Source organism: Erinaceus europaeus, chromosome 1, assembly GCF_950295315.1.
Source record: "Erinaceus europaeus chromosome 1, mEriEur2.1, whole genome shotgun sequence".
NCBI lineage: Eukaryota > Metazoa > Chordata > Mammalia > Eulipotyphla > Erinaceidae > Erinaceus > Erinaceus europaeus.
In genome coordinates, this window is record NC_080162.1 from 25,213,700 (window position 1) to 25,234,852 (window position 21,153).

Sequence of the window (21,153 nt, forward strand, 5' to 3'; positions counted from 1 at the left end):
AGGCCCAGGCAGGGAGGCCCACTTGTCTTACACAGGTGTGGAAACTTCTGACTCTGAACAGATAGGACCTGGGAGGTAGAAATCCACTGTGTCTGGGGGTCAGGGCAGCAGTGTAGACATGAACACGGTCCAACAGAACCAGTGGCCAGAGGTCAGCTAGTGCTGGGTCCCCAAGTCCCCATGTACTCACCTTCAGGGACAAAGGGAACCCCCGCAGGTATGGAACCACCTTCTAAAGTGGGTGCCCCAAACCTTGGGGAAGTACATGGTGCCCTCTTGTGGGCAGGAAGGGCCTGCAGGCTGGGGAGCAGGTCGATGACCCAGCACCATCTTCGCCTCCATCAATGTCATATCTGTTCATGTGAAAGGTGGTTAGTTAGAGCAACACACAAAAAGCAGACACCTCGGAGCTCCCCAGGCTCCTTTGCCCTTCCCTTGCACATTTTCCTTGCCTTTCCTTTCTGTTTTCTGCATGTTTACACTGGAAACAGTCTACATTTAACAGCCTAGCTTGTTTTCTTTATAAGCCTTTTCACAGATGTTTAAAAAAGACAACCTCCTATGAATATTTTAATTGCCTCATCACGAGCATGACATCTTTCAAGGAACCAGAGCATCGGTGTCAGATGTTTGGCTTTTTCCAGCTTTTCACGATCAGTAACAGAGCTATGGTGAACAACCTTGAACATGCTTCTCCTCCATAGCTCTGATAATGTCTTTAGGACCGAAGCCTAAAAATAGATTTTCCAAAAGGAGGGAATATCCATTTTTGTTATTTTGATAAGTGTGATGACTTATTGCCAAACTGCACTGTAGAAATGTGTGTGTGTGTGTGTGTGTGTGTGTGTAGGGTGGGGGTGACTCACCCAGAGGACCTCTCTAAGCCCAGGCCCCATTTTCAGGAAGAAGCTTCACACACAGTGGAGCAGTGCTAAAGGTGCTCATTGGCAGCGTCACAGAGTAGTCACCCAGCCTCTGTTTCCATCTTCAAGTGACAGGGAGCCCTCAACCTCCCCATCAACCACAAAGAAAAAAAAAATCTTACAAACTGGTGGTGCACCTCATTGAACATTCTGAAGTTGCTTCTAGATGGTGTTGCCACCGTCTGCTTCCCTCCCACAAGCTACCTATTTGTCTGGCTAGCCACTCTGACTCCCCTGCCTAGCTCTGCTCCTTGGCACAGGGCCTCCCGCCAGTTACCACCTCCCACTTCTGGCCCTGATCTGGAGGTCAGGCGTCCCACCCCTTGTCCCAACTCTGTACCTGATGTGCTGTGTGCCCTTGAGCAAGTCCCCTTGCCTTTCTGGTCCCCTACCTGTGCTGCAAGGAGTGGCTTCTAGCCTCAGTGAGCTTTGCCCCAGCTCCTGCCAGATAAGATTCCCCAGAGGGCTATGTGGCAGAGACCAGGGTCAGGGCAGCCTGGGCAGGCCTGCCTTCCATTTCGGGTTGCCCCTGCAGTCACTGCCTGTTTCACCCTCAAGTTTATGAGAAGAGGCCGACCCTTTCTGGGTGGAGCACAGTGAGGGAAGAGATGTCTTTGTTCTGTCAAAAATTCCTTATCCCTTTGGGCCTGTCCCTGTCTGTTAGCATGAACAATGGCGGGACTGAGCCCTTCCAGGAAGTGGCTCCCTGCCCACCCCCCCACACACACTGGCCTTCGCGCCATCCATTGCCAGATCACCCCTGACAGCAGGCTGCTTCTGCCCTCTGACCTGCAGGAGGGCAAACCAAGACCTGACCCTGGACTGGCATGATTGGAGGCACCAGGTTTTGGGGTATTTCTTCCTGCTACCACCTAGCCTCACTCTGGGGCCACACTTGGGGGTGACAGAAAAAAGTAAGCCAAGTGTGGCTTTTTGAAAAAGCCTGTTGTCTCTGCTTGTTTTTTCATTTGTTTTACATTTTTTATTACCTTTATTTATTTATCGACTAGAGACATCCAGCAATCAAGAGGAAAGAGAGAAGATAGAGAGGAAAAGAGACAGAGAGACACCTGCAGATCTGCATCACTACTCGTGAAGCTTCCCCCCTGTAAATGGGGAGTGGGGGCTTGAACCTGGGTCCTTGCTTATTGTAACATGTGCACTCAACCAGGTGCGCCACCACCCTGCCCGCTGACTCTGCTTCTCACATGTTACTTTCCAATATCCATTGGTCTCAGTCCCTGGCTTCTGTGTCACCAGGAAAGCATCCTATGGTTACAGGCGTTTGCCATGCCCAGGCACTGAGCTCTGACCTCTGCACGCATGACTGAGCTGATCTCTTGAAAGCCCTGATTCTGCAAATGGGGATACGGAGGCAGGAAGAAGGGAGAAGCTGTAGAGAAAAGCTGAGTGATGTGTGGGGCCTCTTTAGTTACAGACAGAGGCAGAATATGCTCACAGACATCTGGCCTGGAGTCCACCATCTGAGTCATGTCCTGAACTATGGGGAATTAAAGCTGGACGCCCCCTAGTCTCTGGTCTGATGGCAGGATAGGAATGGCATGCTATGGCCTTCCACCCTGCAGGATGCAGGCACCCCAGTACTGAAGCCCTGCCCGGGAGTTCACACTCCTTGAGGAACAGCTCCAGAACAGCTGCTTTCCTAATTACACACTAGCATGACACTTCCCATTGCAGCGCGTGCGCGCGCGCACACACACACACACTCCTTACTCTGGTGACCCACACTCTGTCCCCTCAATTTGTGTAGGCCTCATTTCTGAAGCAGAGATTCTTTGGAAACCAATTTGTGGTCCTGTCTCAGTTTCTCCCCTTTACTCTACTGAGTTCCCTGGGGGTGCCTTGACCTCTGCCCTTTGACCCAGCTGTGTGAAGTCAGATGCCAGATCCTGTCAGCTCTCTAAGGCAAGAGGTCTGCAGAACTACATCCCAGGATGAGCCTGGCTAATGATAGCGTGCCCAGACTCTATTTCAGTGGTCTGAAATGTAGATGTCTTTTAGAATGGGGACTTGGGAGAGCTGGAGAGATAGCACAATGGTTATGCAGATGACTCTCATCCACCCTAAGCCAAACCTGAATAGTGCACTGGAGAAAAATAATAAGAAAATAAAAATAGAACTGGGATATGGGGACTGAGTTCATCCAGTAGCTGGTTTCTTCGGGGTTACTGAAAAAGGAAGGTCTTGGAAGCTGGGGGAACCAAGCCCCAGGTAGAAAAGGTGACATCGGAAGGGGCTCCGGGGCGGGATGGACTTGGTTTAACTTGAAACCAACAGATCTGGAAGTGCTTTCAAAGGCCAAAGTTTACCCTTCATCTGCAGCTGACAGGGCCCTGGACCTGGACTGCATGCTCCCTGTTCCCCTCTGTATAATGGTCCCTCTCACAGACCTGACCAGTCCCAGGGCGAACACTGTGCTCTCCCCATGATATTCCAGCTGTCAGGAAGGTCAGTGAAGATACACAAGATATTAGGCAGAGGGCCCAAAATGGAAATATCCTCACTTGCTAAGTTGATGTTTTTGTTTGCTTGTTTGTTTGTTTTTTGACTCCAGGGTTATTGCTGGAGCTTGGTGCCTGAACCATGAATCCACTGCTCTTGGAAGCCCCCCCCCATTGCCCTTGTTGTTTTATCATTGTTGTGGTTATTATTATTGTTGTTATTGCGGTCATTGTTATTAGATAGGACAGAGAGATCGAGAAAGGAGGGGAAGACAGAGAGGGGGAGAGAAAGACAGACACCTGCAGACCTGCTTTATTGCTTGTGAAGCGACCCCCCTGCAGGTGGGGAGCCGGGGGTTCGAACTGGATCCTTACACAGTCCTTGTGCTTTGTGCCATGTGTGCTTAACCCGCTGCCCGACCCCACTTGCTAAGTTTAGGTCACTCACCTGTGTCCCATTGTAGTCCTGTGCTTAGAAAAAGAGAAGATGCCCCACACCTATGGACATCTAATCTTTGACAAAGGGGCCCAGACTATTACATGGGGAAAGCAGAGTCTCTTCAACAAATGGTGTTGGAAACAATGGGTTGAAACATGCAGAAGAATGAAACTGAACTACTGTATTTCACCAAATACAAAAATAAGTTCCAAGTGGATCAAGGACTTGGATGTTAGACCAGAAACTACCAGATACTTAGAGGAAAATATTGGCAGAACTCTTTTCCGCATAAATTTTAAAGACATCTTCAGTGAAATGAATCCAGTTACAAAGAAGACTAAGGCAAGTATAAACCTATGGGACTACATCAAATTAAAAAGCTTCTTCACAGCAAAAGAAACCACTACCCAAACCAAGAGACACCTCACAGAATGGGAGAAGATCTTTACATGCCATACATCAGACAAGAGTTTAATAACCAACATATATAAAGAGCTTGCCAAACTCAACAACAAGACAACAAATAACCCCATCCAAAAATGGGGGGAGGACATGGACAGAATATTCACCACAGAAGAGATCCAAAAGGCTGAGAAACACATGAAAAAATGCTCCAAGTCTCTGATTGTCAGAGAAATGTAGATAAAGACAACAACGAGATACCACTTCACTCCTGTGAGAATGTCATACATCAGAAAAGGTAAGAGCAGCAAATGCTGGAGAGGGTGTGGGGTCAAAGGAACCCTCCTACACTGCTGGTGGGAATGTCAATTGGTCCAACCTCTGTGGAGAACAGTCTGGAGAACTCTCAGAAGGCTAAAAATGGACCTACCCTATGACCCTGCAATTCCTCTCCTGGGAATATATCCTAAGGAACCCAACATATCCATCCAAAAAGATCTGTGTACACATATGTTCTTGGCAGCACAATTTGTAATAGCCAAAACCTGGAAGCAACCCAGGTGTCCAACAACAGATGAGTGGCTGAGCAAGTCATGGTATATATACACAATGGAATACTACTCAGCTATTAAAAATGGTGACTTCACCATTTTCAGCCGATCTTGGATGGACCTTGAAAAAATCATGTTGAGTGAAGTAAGTCAGAAACACAAGTATGAATATGAGATGACCTCACTCTCAGGCAGAAGTTGAAAAACAAGATCAGAAAAGAAAACACAAGTAGAACCTTAACTGGAATTGGTGTATCGCACCAAAGTAAAAGACTCTGGGGTGGGTGGGTGGGGAGAATACAGGTCCAAGAAGGATTCAGAGGACCTAGTGGGGCTTGTATTGTTATATGGAAAACTGGGGAGTGTTATGCATGTACAAACTATTGTACTTACTGTTGAATGTAAAACATTAATTCCCCAATAAAAAAATTAAAAATTAATTAAAAAAAGATCTTTATAACTGTTTTGTGAGAAGGGTAAGTAAGTGACAAAAAAAAAAAAAAGAAAGAAATAAAAGAAAAAGAGAAGATGACGAGTAAGCTGTCACCAAGTGGCGCTAATGGCTCCTAGGAAGTAGAGGCACAATTACCAAAGGAAGAAATTGATAATAGACACACCACTACTTTTATATGCGAATAAGTAACCAGTATCGACTGCTCCCACCTGATGTTTATGTGCCAGGCGTGGCTCTAAGTGTGGCACTCTGTTGCCTCATTTAGCCCTCACAACGGTCTTCGATGCTAGTTGCCACCATGAACCTTGTGAAGTGACTGGCCCAAGGTCACAGAGCTACTGAGCCCTTGAGCATCATGCGCTACTTTCCAATGCCCCCTGCTACTTCCAGGGAAGCACTGCTACGGGGACGGGGCGTGCTCTCACCATCCATTTTCTTCATTGCCAGTCCATGAGGTAGAACTTTTTGGACTTTTGTATCTTGTAATACAAGCACCAGAGAATGTTCTCAGGCATCTAAGAATCACTTGTGACTCTTTAGTGACCTGCTGGTATGTAGTCACTTTTTTTTTTTTTTTCCTTGTTTGGTTTTGGAATTGATCTGGACACTGCAGCGCTTTATATATTAAAGAGACTATACCTCTCCTGCATGTTTTATTTTTCAGATAAGGTTTTTTTTTTGAAATATGATTCATATACTCTTCATTTCCCCTATGCTGTATCACATAAGGTGTACAACTCCAGGGCTTTACACAAGCCTCACTACAGTTGAATTCTGGACTGTTTTTGTCACCTCCCAAAAGAAACTATCTACTAAGAGTTACTCCCACCCTACCCTCACTCCTTACCCTGCCTTTTCACAAAGTAAAACCACAAATCCTCTTGCTGCTTCTATAGTTCTCCCTGTTCTAGGTTCTTTCATATAAGTGGAACCTGCATTGTTTTCCCGCTTGTATCTGGCTTCTTGACTTCAGTTTGATGTTTACACTTCATCCATTTGTCACATGCTTTAGTACTTCATTGTTTTATGCTGCCAAACATATCCCACCATATGGACATGTCATGCTTGTTTTAGACAATCGTCAGATGACAGGCATTTGAATTGTTTTTGCTATTAGAAACAGTGTTGCTGTGAGTCTGTGTGTGAGCCTGGCCTATGGTGGTGCTGGGGATTGAACCTGAGACCTCAGAGACTCAGGCATGAGTTTTTTGCATAACCATTATGCTATCTCCCTGGCCCTCCCAAGACCCCATTCTAAAAGGTATCTATATTTTAGACCAAGGATAGGGATTGAAACTTAATTGAAAGGCGGATTTGAGAGTAGGGGGCTGTCACTAGCCAGGCTCATCCTGGGATGTGGCTGTGCAGACCTTTTGGTTCCATTTATAAATAGCATTAAATATGTTGACTTTAGATTTGAAAATGGGGAACTGCATGTAGAAATATTACCACACTGATACAGCTAGATAATCTGTAACTGAGACTGGCAAACCTGCCATGAAGTGTAGACTATGCAGCTGTTCAACAGAATGCAGTGATTCTGTTATTCACAGATGACTTATCATATAGGCAAAGATGTGTTATTATAGGCACCTTATAATAACAATATGTCCAAGATAAAAAGGGAAGGGGCAGAACCAAATGTATAATTGGTTTCCATATGAGAGTAAAAGGAAGAATGTGTGTGTATATATATATATTTTTTCCTTTTTTGTATGTATCTGCAATGCAAGCCTATCTTTGGGATGGGCTAAAAAGGAGGAAATCAATATTGCCTCCATTGTGGGGCTGCAGGTATCACAGGATCTCAGGATCCCTGTATGTGCTCAGCGTCTGACTCTGATGTTCTCTGGATGGGGGACAAAAGGTCCCCAGTGCAAGGGGTCACGGAGTATAGAGATTGCAGAAGGAGACTATGGGTACCCCATGGGGCAGGACTTTGGCCTGGTGGGCTCCAACTTCTTGTGTTTGCCTTCTGTCTTCTAGGCGCGCCCCAAAGGCGAGGGGCTGACCCCATACCAGGGCAAAAAGCGCTGCTTCGGCGAATACAAATGTCCCAAGTGCAAGAGAAAATGGATGAGTGGGAACTCCTGGGCCAACATGGGTCAGGAGTGCATCAAGTGTCACATCAATGTGTACCCACACAAGCAGGTGAGCTGGGGTGGGGAGGGGCAGGGCAGCTCTGGGGGTGAGGGGAGGCTCACCTGGAAGCCCAGGGCGGGTGGCTTTTCCCCTTACCTGGCTTCTCTTACCCCTTCATGGGGCAGGAGAGGAAGGAGACCCCAGATCTCTCTGGGGAAAATGCAGAGCGTCTGAATCCTATTTCATTCAAGACTTGGCTATTTCTTCACCATCTTCACCAGAAGATGCAGGTGAGACCCTTTCCCCAGAGAGGGCAGGAGGGGATAAGGCAAGTGTGCCAAGGCCCTGAGACCACAGACTCCAGGTGGACATTCAAGTTCATGAACTGGAGGAGCTGTCGTGAGGCATGGAGGGACGGGAGGGCATAACGTGCTGCAGAATGAGCATCCTCTGTTGGCTCACTTATCCAGCTGCCTCTGTGTGCCAGGTTACATACAGTGCTGGTGGCCAAGGTGTATGACTCTGCCTGCCGGTCCCTGTTCAGACGCCAGATGCCAGGCTAGCTTTGCGGAAGGGAGAGAGACGACCAGGGACTCATGGCTGAGCTGGGATGCAATGCAATGCAATGCACTGCTGGCTTTATTCATCTGCATTTATACTCTCCAGGAAGGAAGTGGTAGGGTGTAAATGTGACGAAGAGAGGATGGAGTGAAAAGAGAGTGTAAACCAATGGGGATTAAATGGTGGAAAATAGGGTATGAATAGGAGAAGGGGCGGAGTGGAAAAAGAGCATGAACCAGTGGGGATTAAAACAATGATTATGTAAATAGACCACAGCGTTAAGCAATACAAGCGACCCTAACGTGATGATCAAAGCAGAAGGTCTTAAAAGCAGAATTAGAAGCAGACCAACATCTGCCACGGTGGGACAGGGGCTGAGGTGGCTCATTAGTGAGTGTCTACTCACTGCGGGCTGCAAAGAGAAGACATAGCTACTCTGGGAGCTGAAGGAAGGATGGAAACTAGACCTGACCAAGTTGGAAGGGATGACCATGCTAAGGAGAAGTCTGAGCAAGTACAAATCCCCTGGAGATATAAGGGCTTGGGGTGCTCACTGTCCAAAGCCTAGTGAAGAGGCACAAAAGCAAAAGGGGTCTCACCAGAGTCTTCAGGGGGCATGCAGAGGAATCCCTTAGCAACAGAGCTCTCAGCTCCATTCGCAAGCGCTGACTCTGGTCACGTGTAAGAGTCTCATCTCAAGAGCTGGGAGGTTGTGAGAAGATTGGTGGGAAGGTTCTGGCCACAGTCTTAGTGAACTGGAAAGAGGTCCATTCTGAGGTACTTGGTGCTGGATGGAGTCTCACACAAAATGTCACTGGATTGTTTGTGGAAGTCAGGGAAACCAGAACAGACACACACTCTGTACTTGAATGCCCTGGTGGCTGCAGAATTAGATGGAGGTGAGCAGAGGAGACAGCATAATGGTTATGCCAAGAGACCCTCATGCTTGAGGCTCTTAAGTCCCTGGTTTAATCCTTCACACCAGCATTAGCCAGAGCTGAGCAGTACTCTGGTAAAAGGGAAGGGGGGGGAGGAAAGAAAGAGAATGAAGGGGAGATAGCATAATGGTTATGTAAAGAGACTCTCATGCGTGAGGCTCCGAAGTCCCAGGTTCAATCCCCTGCACACCATAAGCCAGAGCTAAGCAGTGTTCTGGTAAAAATAATAATGATGGGAGTCGGGCGGTAGTGCAGCGGGTTAAGTGCACATGGTGCAAAGTGCAAGGACCAGCGTAAGGATCCTGGTTTGAGCCCCCAGCTCTCCACCTGCAGGGGAGTCACTTCACAGGTGGTGAAGCAGGTCTGCAGGTGTCTGTCTTTCTCTCCCCCTCTCTGTCTTCCCCTCCTCTTTCCATGTCTCTCTGTCCTATCTAACAACAATGACATCAGTAACAACAATAATAACTACAACAATAATGAAAAACAACAAGGGAAACAAAAGGGAAAATAAATATTAAAATAATAATAATGAATTTAAATAATAATAAATAATAAATTTTAAAAAGAAAGAAAGAGTGAAGGAAGGGAGGCAGGGAGGAAGGAAAGAAGAAAGGAAAGATGGAAGGAAATGGAGGTGAACGTTGGTGAGGGCAGGGCAAGGAGGGGCATGGAATTCTCTGAGCCACATTACATTTGAGATATTCCCATCAATCCACACTGAGATGTCAGAAAGGCAGTGAATGGACTTCTGAAGGTCACAGGAAAAGTGAAAGGGTCTTCTACATCCTTGGTATCATTGGCCTGCTGACTTCAGAAACCAGTGAGACTGCCAGCAGAGTGTAGACAGAGTGCAGAGGGGACCTCCCCCACCCCCACCCCGTCCCAGCATCCTGTGGCCAGAGAGAAAATATGGAGCCAGGAAGAGACGGGGAAGCAGGAAGGCCAAGGAGGGTGTAGTTGGTTGTTGTTTTCACCGGGCTGGCTTCACGGGCGGGTAACAGACGACCAGGGACTCATGGCTGGGTTGTACGCAGTATCTCTTTATTCATGCAGGACGCAGCACAATCTAAGACGAGCTAAGCTAAACTCAAGGTACTGTAAAACTCACAATGCTGTCTTTATATATACTTGCCAAGTAGGGTGGAAACAGGATGTGACATAGAGAGGGTGGAGAGAAAAGTGACTGGTGACAATCAGAGTGTGACAAGGAGAGGATCAGGGTGTGACAAGGAGGGGGCGGAGCAGTCGAGAATCCTATCACTGAACCACCAATGCCCTGGAGGGAGGGTGGTGCTTGTTAACAGTGGTTATGTAGATAGAATGCAGTGGTTATGTAAATAGAATAGTGTTAAGCAGGGGGGATTTAAAACAAATGAAAGAGAAGGGGTCTCATGCATACCAACAGTTGGTTCTAAGAATTCAGGTTCACTGGCCATGGAGAGGTGACCTTGAGGTTTGGTACTAGGAGGTGGTTCCCCAGTGTCCTGGGACCTCACATGGGGAACTTTCCAAATGACAACCAAGGATTGAAGACTCTGAAGGCCCAGAGTGAGGACTGAGTGGGGGTGTCCTGTTCTCGCTGAAGCTGCACCCCCAAGAAGGTGGCAGGAGCAAGGTGGCAGGGGGGTGTAGGGAGAGAAAGGGAGATGAGGCAGGGTGGGGTGGTGCATTGGGGGAGTTTCTGAGACAGGGATGCAAACCCCAGCTCTGGTGAGGGAGCGGAGGGCCTGTAGACAAAAAAAGCTGGGATGGGGAGATGAGGGTGCACCTCCAGCAAAAACAGAATGTGAAACATGGGGAGGGAGGGCTGGGCACTGAAGAGCATAGGGTGGAAGGGGTGCAGGTATGGAGGAAAAGGCTGGGCTGTCAGACTGACTTGGGCCATGGCAGGGAATTTTAGTCTCTATCCTACCAGGAGTGAATGGGAAGGATCCCAGAGGACTCTTGAGGCTGAGAGATTTTGTATGTGTGACCGTAGTGCTGCCTTCCCTCCTCTGCTGTGAATAGGCTCTCTCCACCCCTGCTCCTGAGGGTTTGCACAGCTCCTGTCACCCACACAGTTGGCCTTGGTGGGTCTCAGTGGAGGGGATGCTGGTATCATTCAGAACAAGTGGACACACATGACTGGGAGGGCTCTCAGGCCCTCCGTGTGCAGGCACTAAAGGAAGACAAAGGTCAGGGTCTGCAAAGCCTTCCAGGTGCCCCTCAGCCAGAGACAGAAACCAGTGAGACTGCCAGCAGAGTGTAGACAGAGTGCAGAGGGGAGCTCCCCCCGACCCCGTCCCAGCATCCTGTGGCCAGAGAGAAAATATGGAGCCAGGAAGGCCAAGGAGGGTATAGTTGGTTCTCAGTCAGGGAGCCCCTGACCCCAGTCACAGGTGTGATCACTCTCTGGGTGTCACTGAGCCCCTCCACATCCTTGTCCCATCCTCTGCCCTCCAACAGGGTGTTCTCTTCATGTCCATTCTCCCAAGTGGGGGCACAGAGCTGATGAATCACATGGCTTCCCACGGTGGGAGTGGCAGCTTGGGGCAGGACTTGCACCTGCTTAGAGGCCCGCCCTGAGGCCACATAGGGCTCCCTGCAGACCAGTGGGTCTTAGTGACAGAGAGGGCAGGAGCTAGACAGCTAGACAAATGAAGACAGCAGCATGTGGAGGTTCCATTTCATCCTTGTTGCTCTTCCAGCCACCTCATGAGGTCAGCCTGGTTGTTTTCCCAGGTTAGAGAAGCTACTGGGGCAAGGGGTGGAAGTGACTTGCCTGAGGTCAGTGGAGAGGCTAGGCTTCGTGAACACACAGGTCAGGTGCGGAGGCTTGAGTGGCAGTTGTGTGGGTGGCCAGGCAGGGGAGAAGGGGATAAGAGAAGGGAGATCACACTTGCAGGTTGGGAGAGCAGTCAATAAAGGGAGCTGAACGCTGGGGCATCTGCTGGGGCCTGACACCCTCTGGCCTGTGCAGAGAGGCAGGGCCTGGTCCACGTTGGGGGCCGATGGGCTGCCCGGTGGCTCCAGCTTCCTCAGCCCTGCCCACTACATTGCACTGGCATCCACAGGGTGGGGCCTCTTGCTGTGCACCTTCTACAATGCCAGGATGGTGGTTCCTGGATTGTGTCACCACCCCCAGGCTGACCATGGCCTCATCTGCCTTTTCATCTCCATTCTGCCAAACCCTCTCCACATACAACCTCCTCACCTAGCCTGTTCCCACCTCCCAGGACCAGTGCTCAAGCTCTTGACTCTGCTTTTCTTCCTCCCATTCACTCAGCCCTTGTTCACTGAGTGTCTGCTATGTGCAGCAGGGAGACTGAGAGTCAGGGAGGAGGAGGAGGAGGAGGAGGAGGAGGAGGAGGAGGAGGAGGAAGTGGGATTTGAGCAAGGCCACTCTGCCAGCCAGGGTCATGGGGACCTAAGACCCAAGTCTCCTGCTCCCCCCCCCCAACCCCTAATCTCCAGTCCTGGGCTCCTGGGCTTCTTTCACACTGCCCTTCTTCCTCAGGGAGGTCACAGACCAGACTGGGGGTGCACAGGGGGTTGAAGAGGTGGTGCCCTGCCTGTCTCCCCAGCAGCCTTTGAAGAGTTGATCGGATGCTCTTGGCACCCCCAACCTCCATGGTGGAAAGGGACTGGTTTGTTTCTCCTGCCCCCTGTGCTCTGACCTGTGCCCCATCCATCTCCTGAGAACCCTTCTCCTCTCCCCCTCCTCCCTCCCCTGCCACATCTGTTTCCTGTCAGGCTCCAGCTGTGGCCTCCTCCCCTGGTGTGCCCCCCCCCCCCCAGGAGAAGAAAACTCTAATGGGCTTTTTGCCTCACTGCTGGAGAGGGGAGGAGGGGACGTGGCTCTGGGCCAATCAATCCCAGCTGCTGAATGTTTTCCTTACACAGAGGGGAGTCTTCTTGACAGCTTCCCCCAGCACTGAGCCGGGACCTAGGGAGGGAAGGGGCAGCAGCAAGGTCCAGCCAGGAGGGGGTGTGGCATAGATAAGCCAAGGAAGGGGGGATGGTAGGGTTATATTGCTGGGATGTTTCCAGGGGGACTCAGCTGGCTTCTTCATTCCCAGCCTGCCCCTAGCCTTGCATAATGATCATAGGGATGATACAGGAGATTAATAGTGGCCGACTCTTGGCCAGGCACTGTGCTAATAGCTTTGCATTTGATTAACTTAGCTTCGCTCATCAAAACAGCTTCACCTTGGAAGCACTCTCCCATATTCTCTGAGGAGAAAGCTGAGGCCCAGAGAGATGAAACTGAAGGTGGCATAACAATTCTGTTTTTAATTTTTTTGTGTGTGACTAATCATAGGTTAGAAGATTGTAAGATTACAATATATACAGTTCAATTTCAATTTTCCATGTGCTGGTCTTCCCCTCTGATCAGTGTCAGTCCTAAGAGTTGTGATCTCCAGTGGCTTCTATATGCTGTACTCTTTCTCTTTGTGATTTTTATTGAGTTGTGACAACAACCTCATGAAAAAAAAAATGGAACCAACACTCCCTATAGATGTAGAAATGGAGAGTCAGAGGTCAGGTGTCTTGCCCAAGGTCACATAACCCATAGGTGACTGAGTTAATTTTCTTTCCTTTTTTTGTTGATGTTTTGCTTTGTTTTGTTGCCACTAGAGATATTGCTGGGTCTCAGTGCCTACGTGACCACTCCACCACTCCTGGCAGCCATTTCTTTAAAACCTTTTTTAATAGGAAGGAGAAAGACTTGCAACACTGCTCCACTGCTTGTGACGCTTCTCCCCGCAGGTGGGGCTGGGGGGCCTCAACGCAGACCTTCTTTTTTTTTTTTTTTTGCAGACCTTCTCAAATGATAGCAAACACACCCTTCCAGGTGAGCCACTACCAGTCCTAAGAAGCCTTTGAGCCCAGATCTGATATGAAGACAAACTATCTTTTCTCCCCGAGCCAGGAAAGCTGGTCATCAGAAAGCCCTTTGAAAAAAGATTGAGGCTCCTGTTGGTTTTCTTTTTTCAGGCCTTGTGCATCCTTAATGACACCAGATTTCTTCCTTTCTCCATCCCTCCATCCCTCCCTCCCTCCCTCCCTCCCCTCCCTCCCTCTCTCTCTTCTTTCTTTCCTTCCTCCCTTCCTTCCTTCCTTTCCTTCTTCTTTCTTCCCTTTCTCTCTCCTTCCTTCTTTTGTTCTCCCTCTCTCCCTCTTTCTTTCTTTTTCCAGAGCACTGCTCAGCTCTGGCTTATGGTGGCATTGAGGATTAAACCTGGGAACCTCAAGCATGAAGGTCTTTTTCCATAAACCATTATGCTATCTCCCCAGACCTTGTTTTCATTCAAATAGAGACAGTGGAGAGATACCATAACACCAAAGCCCTCTTTGGTGCCATAGCACCTCCCATGTAGTGCTGGGGCTTGAACCTGGGCCACAGACATGGCAAGGTGCATGCTCTACCCAATGGGCTACCTCTCTAGCCTGAAGCTACTGTCCTTGTTTTTGAAAATAATTTTATGTTATTAATAGCATGTTACAAGATTGTACGATTACAATGCATACATCACACCCACTGTCAAAGTTCTGTCCCCCACCCTTTCACGTCACCTCCCAAAGATAAACACCATAGTTGGTTTTATTTTTTGGCCTCCACAGTTATTGCTGAGGCTCAGTGCCTTCACTATGACTCCACTGTTCCTGGAGGCCATTTTCTCCATTTTGTTATTGTTGTTATTGTTGGATAGGACAGAGAGAAATTGAGAGAGGAGGAAAAGATAGAGAGGGGGAGAGACAGACACCTGCAGACCTGTTTCACTGCCTGTGAACCAACCCCCCAACAGGTGGGGAGCTGGGGACTGGAACTGGGATCCTTAATGCTGGTCCTTGCACTTTGCACCATGTGCACTTAACCTGCTGCTCTAACTGCCCAACCCCCCCCACACACACACACACCAAAGTTCTTACAGGTCTTACATTTTGTTTTTGTTTTGTTTGGAGTTTTTTTTTTTTTGGGGGGTGGGGGACAAGTTCAGATAAATCTCAAGAATCAAATCAGATCTCGAGAATCCACACATGAGTGAAACCATCTGGTAGTTGTCTTTTACCTCTTTACTTATTGTGCTAAGCGTCATCACCTCTGATTCCATCCATTTTGTCCCAAAGAACACAATGTCACCTTTCGTGATTGCAGAGCAGTATTCCATGGGTGGAACTACTGTCCTTTCCAGCCCTTCCCACTGTGGCTTCAGACCTGAAGCACAGGAATGAAGTTCATAACCGTGCATCAGAACCAGCCCCCCACCCCCGTTACCCCTCTACACACCTTCCAGAGCCCTCTGATTCTTCCTTGCCTAAACTGCTGAGTGTCACCGTGGAGACAGGCTCTGCATGACTGAGAGCAAAGTCCTCTTGATGCTTCTGGGCAATGTCCAGCAGCCCTCCAGGGCCACCATGGTCACAGCACTGAACCGCCCTTGCCCCACACGGACCTGTAGTCCCTGCTTCCTCTCCTCAGCATGCGGTTCCCCCTGGCCTCACTCAGCTTCCTTTGTGTCCTCTCATTTCCATGCAGGGGACCGATCTGTAGGCACCCGGAACGGCTAGCTTGAAAGGTGTGCCTAATGGACTCCATGAATTTCCCAGAGAATCTAGCCTTGACTGGCTTTGGAAGCCAGGAGCAAAGGGAGCCAGAGACTGGGGAGGCAACACACTGCACAAGTGTGCCTGGACACACCTGGTAGCGCTCAGGTCACAATCTCTGGACAACTGGTGACCTCTCCCAGTGGCAAGTGAATGCCTGTCACCACTACAGCCCACTGAGGCTCTGTGTGGTCACACTGTGACAGTGCCCCAGAGGTCTGAAAAGCCACTGCTCTGCTGAGACCCCAGTTTCCCTGTTAGGAAACTGACATTCTGCTCATCTAGCCACTTACTGAATGACACAGGTGCTGTCTGGCCCCTGAGGGTGAAGGATGCACCCGGCACCAACTGCAATCCCCACAGAGCTAGTGGCAGCTCACCCCAGACCTGAGGGGCCATGACTGCGTCCAGGGTCAATGTCGTGAGGTCGAGGAGCAGGCACAGGGTGACAGGTGATCATGGTAGAAATGCTGAGCAGGAGTGAGTTGGGCGGTAGCGCAGTAGGTTAAGCGCACATGGCGCAAAGCGCAAGGACCAGCATAAGGATCCCAGTTCGAGCCCCTGGCTCCCCACTTGCAGGGGAGTCGCTTCACAAGTGGTGAAGCAGGTCTGCAGGTGTCTATCTTTCTCTCCTCCTCTCTGTCTTCCTCTCCTCTCTCTATTTCTAACTCTGTCCTATCCAACGATGACAACAACAGCAATAATAACTACAACAATAGACAACAACAGCAATAATAACTACAACAATAAAAAAACAAGGGCTACAAAAGGGAAAATAAACAAACAAACAAACAAACAAATAAATAAATGAGAGAGAAAAATGCTGAGCAGGGATGCTTTGGGCTTCGGTTTCCTCTTGTGGCTACTGTCTTCCAGTCCCAGGCCCGCCTCTCTTAGCTTTTGGGTGCCTTCAGGCTATGGCTGCTCAAATGGTATCTCCATCCCCTCACATATCCCTGAGCCTGCCCTGAGCCTCCCCATGGCTTTCAGGGACTCAGCCCTATGCATAGGCCAGAGGCAGGAAGAATGCGGGCACCTCAGATGGCAGACTCTGTGATAGCAGGCACCCCACCTCGTGTCTGGGCTCTCCTCCTGTGTTATCACTTTTCTCCAGTGTATCTCTGCATCTGCCTCTCGGTCTTTCTTTCTCTAACATGCCCCCCCAACCCCGGCCTGTTTTCTTCCTTATTCTCTGCAGAGACCCCTGGAGAAGCCTGATGGCTTGGACGTGTCGGACCAGAGCAAGGAGCACCCCCAGCACCTATGTGAGAAGTGCAAAGTCCTGGGCTACTACTGCCGCCGTGTGCAATGACCGCCCCACCCTCTGTGCCAGCCAGCCTGCCGCGGCCACAGCAGACAACACGCCTCCCCTGCGTTTCTCCGTGTCGCTGCGTGTCCCCATCCACGTGAGAGTGCCCCAGCAGGCCTGTAGGTCTAGCCAGCCAGGGGAGGCTCTTGGGCTCTAGTCCCTCTTGTGTGCTGACATAACTGCTTCACAGAAGGCTGAGTCTCTGGGGTCTGTGTGATTAGAGCAGCCGTGAGCAGGGATCAGTGCACAGGACCCCACAGAGCCCTCACTGTCCCCCACACGCTCAACTCTGATGATTCCCTCCAGGGTAAGCAGCCTTGTATTGGCCACAAGTGCACTAAATTTACTGTGAACCCAAATGCTTGCAGGGGACCATCTCCCCCAAGATCAGCCAGGCAGCCTTCTCTCACCTAGAACCTCTTAATCTGCCCTGGGTGCAAAGCCTCTCTGAAAGCCCTGTATTTCTTTTCTCTTCAAATCAGCTGTCATGGGGACCTGGCATCTGTTCTAGCAGCTGCCAGGGAATGGGCATTCCTGCTCCTTCTTGCTTTGAGCCCCAAACCCGCTCGCCTCTGATATCAGTGGCATTACACCCTCCCACCCCCCCCACCCCCCACAGACTCAGAGGTCAGGGACAGAGTCCCTGAACAGTGTCCCAGTGTATATGTCTCGTCAGACAAAGCCCTCCCCACCCCACCCCACTCACATTTCCCACTTGTTTGGGCTTTGTCTACCCCATTCCCCTACTTTCTCTTCCACCTTCCGCTCACACTGGTGTAGGAAAGACATGGGGCTGGTGGTCTAAAGACCTGGGGTTAAATGCTGGCCCTGCCACTGACACACTACATAAACCCCAAGAATGATGCGCCCCCACCCCACCCACTCCCGGGCCAGCCTTGCTTTCTTCACTTAGCTGGGTGAGAGAATGACACTAGACAGCAGCAAGGCCCGTTTGGATTCAGCAGTTCTGTGACTCAGTCTGTCTGGCTGCTTCCCCCTGGAGAGGGAGACTGTCCTTGGAGAGTTTCACCAGGTCCTGAATTGCAACCCTGTTCCCTCCCCAGTGTTTTCCCACTGGGTAAGCTGAGGCTGGTGTCTGTGTGTATGTGTGGGGAGGGGGGAGTTTCTCCCTGCAACCCCTGCCCCACCTGTTGTCTGTCCTCCTATTCCCACAAAAATGAAGGAGGCAGGCCTGTTCCTCACCTGGGGCACCCCCAAACAAGCTAGCGAACCTCACATTTGTAGGGTAGAGACAACGAATTATTACCTTCCTAGTGGGGCAGGGAGGCCCCCTGACACCTGACCCATCAGGGAACCCCTTGTCCTGGCGGGGGTGAAGAGTCCTTCTCCTCTCTCCTCTCTCCGCAGTGAGAAGCTCAGCATCTGTGGTCCTGTTGCTCTTGCTTTCTTCGGGGGAAGTGAGGGAGCGCCAGCTGTCAGGGCCGGGTCGCTCACTATGCCCCAGTATTATTGCCTCTGTGGGAAAAAAAAAATCAGACCAGGAAATGGGCCTGAAATTCAGTGTTTACTGTGGCTCCAGGATACCAGTGGTGCCTGGTGGCCTTTTGTTTTCAAATGAAAATGCTTTGTACAACTGAGGAGTTACAGTGAAGTGTTATCCAGGAGTCCTAGGGAGTGAGGCAAAGAGACAGACAGTGAGTGTGTGAGCTGCAGCCAGAGGCTGCAGGTGTAGATGTGAGGGGTCCACGCCCTCTGAGCACTTAGAGTGGATTTGCTCCAGCCTGAGCCCTACTGTGGGGCCCCACTGCCAACCACCAAGGCCACCACTGAGGAATCTGCCCAGCTGCTCCCTCCCCTCCACCAAGTGAGTGAGTCTCTGGAGTTGCCTGGCTCATGGCTCTCTGTCCCCTGGAAGCAGCTGCCACAGTCAGTCACCCTCACCACTGCTGAGGATCCAGTTCACCTCAGCGGGCAGTGCACTTGTCTTTGCTGTGAAGACCAGGTCTCAATCCTTCCAGGAGCCTGGCCTCACTGGAGGCCTCAAGATACCCCAGGCCTGCCAACGGTGCAGCAGAAGTAGGGAAAGCCCATACCTGGAAAGAAGCCAAACTGGAGCTGCTGGAGGTCTGAGCCTTCCACGGGCCAACAGGAATGGCATGTTACCCCCAGAGTGACATCTCAGTGGGCTTGTCTGGCTGGCAGCTACCCTGTCCTCTGTGCAGAGCTGGTCACCACGGGCGGGCCCTCCTGTCGGAGGCAGCCCCCTGCCCAGTGTCCCCTGGCTCCTGCCCTGCTCTGGGGTTTGGGAGCTCTCTATGGTCAGCAAAAGCCACAGCTGCCCCAGTCAGGTGCTGTGAGAAGTGCTCAGAGGGCCTGAGAGCCCAGGGGACAAGAAAGCATGTGGTTTTGGTATGTTAAAAGGGACAATCGTTTGCAGTTAGTAGGACTGGTTATTTAGGTGGGAGATGACAGTGTTTACCCCATATGAAGTATTCAGTAGTTCTGCTTGTGAATTTGTATTTATTTTGAGTTATACTTGATACAAACTTCCTTTTTTTTTTTTTAAAGAAAAAAGACTATGTGTGTATTTTGGAAATAATCTTTCATAGATGTTAAAATTTCTGCGTGGTTACCAATTTTTCTCACAACACTGAATTTGTTATCGTCTGTGCCACCCCCCCCCCCCACCCTCCTCCTCCAAAATCTTCATGGTGATCTTTGTCTGTATATATTTGAGGGCCTTTTTTAAAAAAGAGAAAAAGAAAAGAAAAATAGAATCTCTTGCTTTTTTGAAATAATAAAAATAAACACAAAGAGGCATTTTTAAAACTTCAGAGTTTTCAGGAGGGCAGTAAAATATTAAACAAAGATTTCTGGAAGCATTTTGTAGCCCTTCTGATTAAGCTGTAAGAAAATATTTATGATGAGAACTTTTTTCTTTTTCCTGTTGTTGACTTTTTGTTGGTTTGATTTTTTTTTTTTACTTTGGTCTGTAAAAAGTATGCAACTGAACTACACTAAGAAGGAAATAGTGTCTACATAGAATATTATATGAAGTTGGTACATAATTCTGATGAGAAAAAAAAAAACCTTTGCAATTCTTTAAGCCATATTGTTGTTGTTCTGTGTTGTTTTCCTTGGATGAAAATATCAGTATTAAGTAGGCAGCATATTATTCAAGTGCTTAGACTTATTAATATGTTCTTAATCTGTATTTATATGTATGTGCATTTTGGAAAATATTGCCTTTTTTAAGGGAAGCTATTGTTAGATAGGGGGAGAAAAGGGAATGGGGACCCCTTTGAGCCTCTTCAGTTGAGAATAACAACCACAGCAGTGTAATCCATTCTCTTGCACCTTATTATCCTCTTGTTATTATTTTGGTTATTGATTTTGTAGGAGGCAGGGAGTGGACCAGGGGACTTAGGAGACATGTCACTAGCCCTCCAGGGTCTGCCTGCTCCAAAAGTGAGCTCCTTGGCCATCGAGGATGCCTGTCAGCAGGGCCCACGGAGGCAATGAAGCAGGAGACAGACTTCACACCCCTCTAAAGCTTTGCCATCTGAGCCATGCCTCGGGGCCCCATGCCTTTGAACTTGGATTTATCCATCAGCACCCTTCCTTCCACCTGCCTTCCAACTTCTAATAGACTTGAATCTATTCTAAAAGAATAATGAACTCAATGTTACTACATTGTAGCCCAGTGCAACAACTAACCCTGAAATCTGGGATGTGTTCTGGCCTTGGGGGAAGGTGGCCAAGCAGTCCCCCTCAACCCTGCCTAAGGGAAGACTGGGGGCATCAGACTCCCATTCTCTGCTGCCAGCCTCACTGTTTAACCTCCTCTACTGCCCTGTGCTGACTCTGTGTCTGTTAATGTGTGTGTGTATGTGTGTGTGTGTGTGTGTGTGTGTGTGTGTGTTTTCAGCTAAAAAGACAAACAGAACCCTTGGGCCCAGCTCAGAGGAGCATGGAGAAGTTTCCAGCCTTCCAGAGAGCGGCCCCTGGGATGGCATTCCGTTGTGTGCCTTATTCCTGGAAAATCTGTATGCGGCTTGCCTATAGAAATATAGCCTTTTCATGCTGTATTAAAAGGACTTTTAAAAGCAAGGGAGGCTCACGGTGTGGCTTGTTTACACGGAGCATCTGTCAGGAGCTGGACTGTGTCTGCAGATACGTGAGCCCAGGACGATGGGAAGGACTTGGGCTGCCTTCTGCATCTCCTGTGTCCGGGTCATCATGTCCTGCACCTGTCTCTATGCCACTGATTTACCTCCTCCCAGCCACTCACCCCCAAGCGGACGCCCTCTCCAAAGGGGACAGGAGAGGGCCCTCCCCAAGTTGGGCCGCAGACTGGCAGGATTGTCAGTACATGAGGTCACAAATGAGCTCAGCAGTGGCACTCCTGGGTGACCATATATAGGAGTGAATCTTCCCTGGAACCACAACCCTGGGCCTCATGGATGCTGCTCTCTCTTGGTTC

At 49.5% G+C, this 21,153-nt stretch overlaps 1 protein-coding gene across 1 annotated transcript in view; it reads left to right on the forward strand.

The window, feature by feature from the left end:
- ZCCHC24 (zinc finger CCHC-type containing 24) overlaps positions 1–17,855 on the forward strand; it is a 67,901-nt gene extending 50,046 nt beyond the window's left edge. Inside the window, exons 3-4 of the mRNA XM_007539401.3 lie at positions 7,218–7,382; positions 16,599–17,855. Coding sequence (XP_007539463.1) covers positions 7,218–7,382; positions 16,599–16,712 — 279 coding nt within the window. The 3' untranslated portion in view covers positions 16,713–17,855. The remainder of the gene's footprint in view (positions 1–7,217; positions 7,383–16,598) is intronic.
- The last annotated feature ends 3,298 nt before the right edge of the window (positions 17,856–21,153 follow it).